This window comes from Vigna unguiculata, chromosome 3 (assembly GCF_004118075.2).
Source record: "Vigna unguiculata cultivar IT97K-499-35 chromosome 3, ASM411807v1, whole genome shotgun sequence".
Classification (NCBI taxonomy): Eukaryota; Viridiplantae; Streptophyta; class Magnoliopsida; order Fabales; family Fabaceae; genus Vigna; species Vigna unguiculata.
Window position 1 is genome coordinate 49502354 of NC_040281.1, and position 10563 is coordinate 49512916.

The 10563-nt window shown below is 31.5% G+C and overlaps 1 protein-coding gene across 1 annotated transcript; it reads left to right on the top strand.

The window, feature by feature from the left end:
- Nucleotides 1-4005: 4005 nt before the first annotated feature.
- On the top strand, nucleotides 4006-8343 carry LOC114175772 (protein NRT1/ PTR FAMILY 6.3-like). Its single transcript, XM_028060566.1, has 5 exons — nucleotides 4006-4184; nucleotides 4384-4561; nucleotides 4720-4759; nucleotides 4886-5457; nucleotides 7320-8343. The coding sequence occupies exons 1-5, from the start codon at nucleotides 4070-4072 to the stop codon at nucleotides 8194-8196; spliced, it is 1782 nt and encodes a 593-aa protein (XP_027916367.1). The 5' UTR covers nucleotides 4006-4069; the 3' UTR covers nucleotides 8197-8343.
- Nucleotides 8344-10563: the final 2220 nt, after the last annotated feature.

A 10563-nucleotide genomic window follows, 5' to 3' on the forward strand; every position in this document is an offset into this window, starting at 1 on the left:
TGTAATAAATTTTTAATAGTTCCAAAATCAAATCATATTAAAATAATAAAATTTAAATGTATAGATATAACTCAATCTCCCGTATTAACTCTGATATTTATTTTAAATACATATATATTATAAATTAATATTATCTCTAATTGACATAAAAATTTAAACACTTTTATGGAATTAAACCATGTATTTTTAAAATCTGAATAAATATTTAAAATCTTAAATATTAGTAAATGTTGATATCTGATTCAACTCCATTTTTTTTTATCATAGGTTTAAGTAAAATTTTTGGTCATAGTAAAGATATATCCTTAGAAATAGCAAAAATAATCATTGAAATTGATGGAATATTTTAAAGTTTTGTTTCATTAATTTTGGGATTAAGTTAGTCGATAATGTTCATGTGTCAGGGGAGATGTCTACATGATATTTCTAAAGAGATTCGTTGAAAGTACACGTTTTTTATTTAACAAAATTAATTATTTTAGGTAAAGTTGCTTTTGATTTTGATTAGTTAATGAGAGTCAAAGAAAGGATCGTAGTGAACTATACACTAATTGGGGTCAAAATCATATTGTGACATAAAGTTGTCATTATTGGTCACAGAATCGGAAAATTGGGGTTTTCAACTTTGACACTCCGACGATGATGATATGACTGAATGGGCAGGTTCTTTTATATTTTCAAAAGACTTCTTTTAAATGTACACTAACATTCAAATCATATAAAGTTTCCAATATTCTAAAATAGTTTTATCATCAAATTAAAGATTACATAACCTAAATTGGTACCATTTGACATCCACAGATGTCGGTGTCGAAAATGACAATAATGTTATTTTGTGGAAGCAACATTATATATATAAAGAAATTAAGTAATAAATTAAATATTAAAATGAATAGATCCACTCAATTTAAACGCATCAAGATAAAAGGCTCATAAAAATATATTTTTATTCATTGCACATTTGTTACTTTAATTATAATTGTTATTGACTTAGTGTTAAAGTATTTTTATAGGCATCTTATCAATATTTTTTTTCAAGAAAAAAAAGAGTACAAAAGCTTCTGCATGTGAAAAAAGAATATTTTGGTACAAGTCATTTGAAAATAAAAGAATAATTCAGTCTAATGGCATCTATTTAGTCTTACCAAGAATTTTTGGTGCTTATCATTAAACCAAACTGGTTTTTTAAGATTATAAGATATCAACAAGGAATATGACGAACAATAAAAGTTAATGATAACTAGATATCTAAGAAGAACACACAAAACAATTGTCTTTATTAAATGGACCGCAAAAGAAACTAGTGGAACTCAAGAAGAAAAGTTCCGAAGAGATAGAAGTGGTGTGACAAGAAAACGTAGAAATGAAGATGTTGGAAAGCTCTCAAACAAATTTTGAGCTGAAGTGGAACGCTTCAGTAAAGATAAGAAGATTACTCTATATTGATGCATCCTCCTCCTTCGGAAATTGTAAGGAACGAAGAGCACCAACAAACGTAGGATGTTTTCTCAAAAACCAAACTTCGACTCATACATGGCTAATTATAGTAGAATCTCATAACATACTTTGTGGATAATAGGATCATTGAAACTTCCTTGTTGGTCGGTTGGTGTTATGATATTAACAAGTGTACCAAATTGTATAAATAATAAAGTAAAAAGTCTATATACCATTTTTCAAAGAGACTTATGTAACATTCGACTACTCTTGTAATTCACATTTAATTAGACAACAAAGTTCATAAAAAAAAATTGTATTTTTATCAAATAATTGGTGTGCAACTGAATTTAAAATAGAAGATTTATAGTTGTCAAAATTAGATTTCATTCCCTTCATTCTCAAGCATTTACATTTACGAACATCTCAATTTCAATTTCATGTTAAAATCAACTCACAAATATACTTAAATCCTATCCCTAGAAACTTTGGGTCCATGATAACTCATCAAATTTCAATCCCTTGGATCATTAAGTGCAATCATTATTAAATTCAAAAGCCTTAAGATTACTAATAAAAAAAAGAAAACAGTTATATCTCCAGATACAATTTCCATTAGGAACTTAATTTCAGTTATAAGTTCAAAAGGCATTTTTCAATACCTCAAGAAGTACAGTCAAGCCATGGATGTTCAACCCATAACAAGCATTAAGAATAAAAATGAAATACTAACATTGAATTGAAAAAAAAAACATATGTATTAACCTAAAAAAAATACTCAAGAAATCAATTTATTACATCTAATTTCAACAAATAGATTTAGCTATCTATGGTGGAGAACTTAGGTTTACAAATTTGAAGAAAAAAAAATTGAAATTATATATCAGAATCAAGGTCTCTCCCAAAATTTTTGGTAATCAATGACACCAATTTTGTAATCCATCTTCATTCTCAACTCAAGATTATCTATAACACATTCAAACATGAAACCAGTGTACCACTAGATATAGTAGATATGTCAAAGAACATTATAAACATAATCAGAATTAAACAATAATAAAAATAAATGAATGTGCTTAACTTAATCCAATAAGAAACTCAAGAAAATCTATAAATACTAGTGAAAACGCATGTGCACATGTATGTTTACTTTTTTTTTTTTAATTTTGAAAATAAGTAATTTTTAAATTTTTATTTATTTATATTGTAGATTTTTTTTTGTTAATATATTAGTTTTAAAACGATCAATTTAAAAGAAAAATTAAATGAATGAATCAGTTAAATTTAACAAAGAAAATACTTAAAAGGTAAAAATGATAAAATAATTATTTTAATTTAAGAAAAAAAAATATTTATTAAAGTATAGAATTGAGAACATAAATATGGACACTAAAATAGGATACATATAGATATAGATATAGTATTTCTAAGTATTTATTGATAATATTTATTATGCATTTATTATCTCTCACATAGTTAATTATATACTCCATCTCACTACAAAACATTGAAAGAAAAAAATAATTATAGTTGTTCTGAGTCTTTTCCTTATTACAAAAATCAAAAGTTATACTTTTATGTTTCCAGCAAAAGTGTTCAACTTCAGCGTCACAAAATCCCCCATTAATTCCATTTTCTTCTGGACAATGGTATTTTGTAGTGACATCACGTCAATCTTAAAATTTCGATATTTTAATAGTTTTATTTTGAAGATATTTAACATTTTCTTTTACTAATTAAGCTAGTAGGTAAACAACACAATCAACACGATTGGCTAATTCGACAAGTCATATATGTCGGGAAAAACACAAAATCCTAATTCACACTCTGCTGCTCAAGGAGAGAAACAAGTTTTGGTTTCTTTGGGGGTTTTCTTGATATTTGGGAGGGACTGTGATAAACAGATCCTAATATGTTATTTTTATTCCACATTTTCAAACAATTTCCCAAAGTTTTAAAGATGTTTTACCAACTCTAGCATTGGCCAAAATAAACATGATTAACTTATCATTGTTGCACATTCATCTTGATTAGTGCGCAACTGGAATTTATCGTAGATTGTATTCATTCCAAATTATAATTAATTTATTTTATCTTGTGGCACATGACTTGCTATTTGCATTTATTCCAATATATGATTGGTCACATGCTGTCCCTTCGGTGTATGTAAGAAGTATATATTTTTATTCTAATATTTTTTAATGTATTTGAGGATGAACTTGTAAAATAATTATATAAAACCAAGAAAAACAAATAATTATAGAAGAGTATTAAAAACACAAATATCTAACTATAGTATTATGTATCAACACTATTAATTCACAAGTTAAATAATTACAGTGATAATTAAGTTAATATATGTTGGATATAAAAAAATTTAAATTTTATTTTTGAATGTACCAATTTCCAAATAGACCAGTTTTAGAGTTAAAAAAGTTATTTGTAAAATATTAAAAAAGATGTTTGTTAAAGAGGACACTAACTAATAACAATGTTTATAATCTGATATAAAAATAGGTACAATTATTTGATGTGAAAGTATAGAAACTATATAAACACAACAACCCCATTGTGGCATGCATACCCAGTTCATTAATAACATTTTAGTTCACCATTGATATCCCTTCCTGCGATGATAACTCCCTCTGAAACACAGCAGAAAAGCGTCCTAGATGCCTGGGACTACAAAGGTCAACCAGCCCAGAGGTCCAAAACTGGTGGTTGGGTTGCTGCCGCCATGATTTTAGGTCTCCAATACCTTTAGAACTTAATCTTGATGATTATTTTTGTTAAATGAAATCCACTCTTAACCATTTATTAAAATTATTTATGATTAAGATTTACTTTCTCAAGCTATAATAGATCTTCAGTATGGGAAGAAAAAGGTACAGTCTTGGTATTGACATAGGTTGTCTGTTTCCTTTTGTTGCTGTTGGTTTATTTCAGGAGTGGAAGCAAGTGAGAGGTTAACGACAATGGGCGTTGCCGTGAATTTGGTGACATATTTAACTGGTACCATGCATTTGGGCAGTGCGAATTCTGCAAACACAGTCACCAACTTCATGGGGACCTCTTTCATGCTCTGTTTATTCGGTGGTTTTGTAGCTGACACTTTTATCGGCAGGTTTGTGACCACTGATTCACTTGTCTAACACAGCAAAAACAAACACTCAATTATTTTATTCCAATAAACTTTCTTACTGTGCTCTTTCTAATATTATATACAACACTTATTATGAAGAGTTGCTAGATTTTTCATTGGCTTCACTCTCTCATTCACAGATACCTCACTATTGCCATCTTCGCAGCGGTTCAAGCAACTGTAAGACATTATGTGCTGCGTTTAAAACTTCATTTAGTTTGAATAATCTCTCAGAGAAGGGAGCATAAATCATTTTTCTTTTCTTGGTTAATTTCATTTTTGGATCTTTACAAGAGTTGTTTACAGGGTGTTACAATATTGACAATATCAACCGTAATCCCAAGCCTGCATCCTCCAAAATGTGTAAGATCTGCTACGAGACGTTGCGAGGCTGCAAGCAACATGCAGCTATTGGTGCTCTACCTTGCTCTTTACACTACATCCCTTGGCATTGGTGGTTTGAAATCGAGTGTGTCAGGGTTTGGCACGGATCAGTTCGATGAATCAGACAAAGGGGAGAAAAATCAGATGATAAAATTCTTCAACTGGTTCGTGTTCTTTATAAGTCTGGGGACTCTCACAGCAGTTACAGTTCTTGTGTACATTCAGGATCACATAGGGAGGTATTGGGGTTATGGGATAAGTGTTTGTGCTATTCTGGTGGCACTTACGGTGTTCTTGTCTGGAACAAGAAGGTACCGGTTCAAGAAACTGGTGGGGAGTCCCCTGACGCAGATTGCGATGGTGTTGGTGGCAGCTTGGAGGAAGAGGCACATGGAATTGCCCTCTGATGCGTCTTTGTTGTTCAACTTGGATGATGTTGCAGATGAAACTCTCAGAAAGCAGAAGCAGATGTTGCCCCATAGCAAACAGTTCAGGTAAATTTAAGATTTAAGATTATGTCTTCCTTATACTCTTCAAACATTTAAGATTAAATTATACTTACATTCCATCACTTCTTAAATCATACTCATACTTTCTCTCTTTTTACCCTTATATATGTAAATTTAAATCTTAAGATAATTATGACAGTGTTTCTAAATAATAAGCAATAATAATTATGAAAATTTTGTAAAAATTAAAACCAGAGTCTAATTTACATTATATTATTTTACTTTAAAAATGAACTAAATCTTCTTTTAAGATACCCTATTCTCGTAAACAAAGTTTAATTAGGCTATTTAAATAATCTCAAATGATATGTATGTATAATAGTAAAGGATAATCAAGTTTATTTTTAGTTTTCAATTTCTTTAAAATTAGAACTATATTTTTAAGACAAATTTTATGAAATAATAAAGATGTGTTGAAAAAGCAATCGCAAGCAACTGTACCGAACAACTATTAGGATCAAGATTCATTCACAATAGATGAACTTTAATAAAGAAATATTCATATACCTAAATTATAAATATTACTTGTGTATATTATTGGCATTATTATTACTGGTTTTTTATCCTTTTAGTTCATATTTTTAATGTTCACTGTTACATATACAGAATGGATCTTCTGCTGGACTCATGAGGAGATACTGTATATCCTCTTCCTATATATAAAGGGTTTTGTGTATCTTATTTAAGATAAAAGTTAAAAGATTATGATTTAGGATACCTCAAAACTTTTAGAAGGTCTTTGTCGTCTGATGTAGAAATGTGCATAAATAATTGAGATTATAGTTGAATCACCTTGATTGAGGACTATAGTACTGGGTAGAATTTAGTGGTGGAATGACCACCACGACATTATCTTTGAATGTAGGGTCCCACGATTCTTAACAGTGGCAATTCACCTTTAAAATAAGTGCTAAAATGTCTATCTTGGAGTCTTCATTATTTGAACCAAAAGTGTGTCTGAAATGGACAACAAAGCTTAGTTCTCGGTTCCTCTGCTCACTGCTTTGGTCACATTCATCCACAAGCTCAAATTAAATAACACCGAATATATATATATATAGATATACTAACACAGTGTCATCTTCGTTATACTTATTAATCGAATCAATAGTGTTGAGTTAGACATGTCACGTGTGTGATTTCCTATTCAGGTAGATGTCTCTCATATAATTTTATCACTTTGTAATTTCAGTCACAATTTGACAAAGTATACACTGTTCAGAACTTGTTTTATTCCTCTTGTGGTTGTCTTTGTAGATAGGAAAGAAACCATCCATAAGTGTAGTGAGACGTGAATAAAAGTAAAAGATTTGGTGATGGAAATAATGTTTATACAGTGGCAGGTCTGGTATCAGTAGCTTTTGTTTTCCTGTGATATCTAAAAGTGAGGATGAGAGGTATCACGTGCTGGCAAAGGCCACAGCTAGCCAGCTACAATTGCCAATGCATATGCAAGGTCCTGTCTCATAGCGCATGTACCATCGCTGCCCCCATTTTGTCCTGCTTCATATCACTTTCTCTTTATTATCTCCCTATTTCCATGTGCCATTTGTCTCTTTTCTCTCTTTCACTGACTAACACCCTATATTATTGCTCCTTATCATTCTATTCTATGCGTGATCATCCATTACTGCACTACTTTGCATACAATAACTACTCATACTATAACCCTTTGGCTACCTATACCTCTAGGGTTTTAACCACTACATGCACTCTCCATTATTAATCTCCTTTTGACTACCTACTGTTCACATTATGTAGCAACACCAATTAATATTTCAGATGCTTCTACCACAATTATTATCATTACAGAATGAATTATTTTGGTATTTGAATGATGTGAGTAGGTTCTTGGACAAGGCAGCAATCAAGGACCCAAAAACAGACAGCCAAGAAATCACCATGGAGAGGAAGTGGTATCTCTCAACCCTAACGGACGTTGAAGAAGTTAAAATGGTGCAGAGAATGCTACCCGTGTGGGCCACCACCATCATGTTTTGGACCATCTACGCCCAAATGACCACGTTCTCGGTATCACAGGCCACCACCATGGACCGGCACATCGGAAACTCCTTCCAAATTCCCGCGGCATCACTCACAGTTTTCTTCGTGGCAAGCATTCTCCTCACAGTCCCAATCTACGACCGCGTCATTGCTCCCATAGCCAAAAGAGTAACTAAAAACCCACAAGGGCTAACCCCTTTGCAACGCATGGGCGTAGGGTTGGTGCTTTCGATCTTTGCCATGGTGGCTGCAGCACTGACTGAAATAAAGCGGCTGAGAGTGGCAAGTGCCCACGGTTTAACACACAAACACAATGCTGTGGTTCCCATCAGCGTGTTCTGGTTGGTACCACAGTTCTTCTTTGTGGGGTCGGGAGAGGCCTTTACATACATAGGGCAGCTAGATTTTTTCCTGAGGGAGTGTCCGAAGGGGATGAAGACGATGAGCACAGGATTGTTCTTGAGCACGTTGTCTTTAGGGTTTTTTCTTAGTTCCTTGTTGGTGACTTTGGTGCACAAGGCCACGCGTCACCGTGAACCATGGCTTGCGGACAACCTTAATGAAGGGAAACTGCACCATTTCTACTGGTTACTGGCTGTGCTGAGTGGTGTGAATTTGGTGGTGTACTTGTTTTGTGCAAAGGGCTATGTTTACAAGGACAAGAGGCTCGCCGAAGCAGGCATAGAGTTGGAGGAAGCAGGCACTGTTTCCCATGCTTAGCTTTGAGTTTAAGTTTAACTTCTTAATAGGCTTGCTATACAATACACTAAGCAAAATTTTAAATCAACTAATCAAATGCTAAACATGCCGTATCCATGTCACTGCTTCAAAAATTCAATAAAAAGAGGGAGAGGTGTTTAATATGTATATATATAATTTTAATTTATATGAAGTTACTGAATAACATTATTTAACGTTTGGATAAAAATTATAACATTTATAGCATATTCTCGTTGTTTACCAACCAAAAAACGAAACCAAAATTACTATAGAAATGCATAAAATTATTTCCAAAATATGTTCAATAAAGAAAAAACTAGTTTTTAGAAGGAAAATTATCTTTTTTTTTTGACAAACAATTTTTGATAAATTTGACAAAGTTTCTATAAATAGAATTAAATTAGAGTAATTTTTTATTTTTTTAACTCAAATAAAGTAATAAAGTATCATTTTTTATCCAAATTAATAGTTTGTTAAAGTTTGTAAAAAAAAGTTAACCTGTCATTTTCCTTTTTAGAAATTGAGATATGAGGATTTCCGATTTTTTTCTTCAAACTTTATTATTTTGAGGACGGATCTCGAATATTATATGAAATACTAAAACTACTAGGTACTTATACTTTGATTACTAACTTAAACTCACCTGTTTCGAAAAAGGAGTAAGTTAGCAAGTTATGTCTTGAACGCCTTTTAAGAAAATCGTAATTAAATTTTCTAATGTGTAGTAAGTTAGAAAAATAATCATATTATTAATTCTTTAATTTGACTTGTTAGTGGCCTTTATAAAGATAGAAACAATTGAACAAAGAGCAACAATCCAATATGGTTCTCAAATATTATTGTAAAAGTAAGTAACACTAAAAAAAAAAAAAAAACTCTTAAATAATGATAAATTTGAGTGGTTAAAAATACGTATTTAGAGACCAAATTAGAGACTAATTCTTTTGATAGTCAAAATCTTGTAATTAATGTTAGTGACCAATTCATAATAGAAACTATTTTAATTACCAATTTAGATATCAATTATAGTTTTTTGAAACTATGTTAGTCACCAATAATTTTTAGTTTATAAATTGATATCTAAATAGATTACTATAATGAATAGTTATTTTTTGTCATTAAAATTAATCATTATTCAAAAACATTCTTGTAGTAAGCGGTTTTCTTTTCTCCCTTATCCGATCGTGCAAAGTCGTATGATTGAGTTAAATTCTGTATTTAAATTAGGGGTGGCAATGCGGGCCGGCCCGTCCCGTTTAGGCCCGCCTCGCCCCGCACATTTTATGTGGGCCGCATACTCTGGCACGCCCCACATATATGTTGGCCCGCGGGCCTACGGGCCGGCCCGTTTTTTTTTTTAATTAATTAATTTATTTATTTATTTATGATAAAATTTCAATGTTTAAAAATTGGGAAACTTTAAGAAGTTCACAAAATTAAGTAAAGACTTTGAGGAATTAGATGATAAATTGATAATTCAACATTTTCATCATATTCATACTATGACATACATAATGTATTCTTTAAATTTTAGCACATTAAAAATTACATAATACTTGTCTTTTCCAGTTATACAAGAATTTGAAATGTTAATGCAAGAGTCCATAAAAGAAGTAATTAATATACACAAGTACAAGTTTTTTTTTTTTAATTTTATGCGGGCTTGTAGGTCGGCCCGTGCGGGCCGCGGGCCTATGAGGGCCGAGCCCGCGCGGGCCTGCGGGCTCACTATCCTGGCCCACCCCGCGTTTTTTCTGCGGGCCTACAGGCCGGGCCCTAATTATCATCCCTAATTTAAATTAGAAGGTCTTGATTCAAAACCATCCGCTTAGGAAACCGAATTCCCATCGCTTTAATGCATAAACATAATTTGAATGCACTTATGTGTCTCGTGTTCTTTGGAATTGTGGTAGGAATCGAGCTTTATAATAACCAATCATTCTAAGTTATCCTATAAAATTTTCTTGTATTTAGAGTTTTATTTCTACTTTAAAAAATACTTTTAGTTTTAAGAAAGAAAAAGAAAACATTTTCTAATAGAGAAAACAATTATGGTTTACTATTATTTAATACCATTGTATGGGTTATTCTAATTGTATCTTTGGAATTTACATATGAGTAATTGAGTAGGAATAAAAAAAAAGTTGAGTAACATTGTAAAAAAGAACACTCACAAACACAAAGTCTCAATGTTTTGGGTTGGAGATGATGTCATGATCTCCTACATAATTTACTTATAGTTCATTTGGTATTGAATCTTCTTAGTCTCTCCCTGTAAGAAAAATCAAATTGTAGTATCAAAGTTGATAATTTATCTTAGTGATTGGTCCATGTGGAGGCAAACATGTTTATAATGGTAAAACCCAA

Bases quoted from the DNA above. Each gene is read 5' to 3' on its own strand.
- LOC114175772 (XM_028060566.1), top strand. From the start codon at position 4,070: ATGATAACTCCCTCTGAAACACAGCAGAAAAGCGTCCTAGATGCCTGG. The intron at 4,185-4,383 runs GTCTCCAATACC...GGTTTATTTCAG, and splicing joins TGCTGCCGCCATGATTTTAG to GAGTGGAAGCAAGTGAGAGG. The intron at 4,760-4,885 runs GTAAGACATTAT...AGTTGTTTACAG, and splicing joins TCGCAGCGGTTCAAGCAACT to GGTGTTACAATATTGACAAT.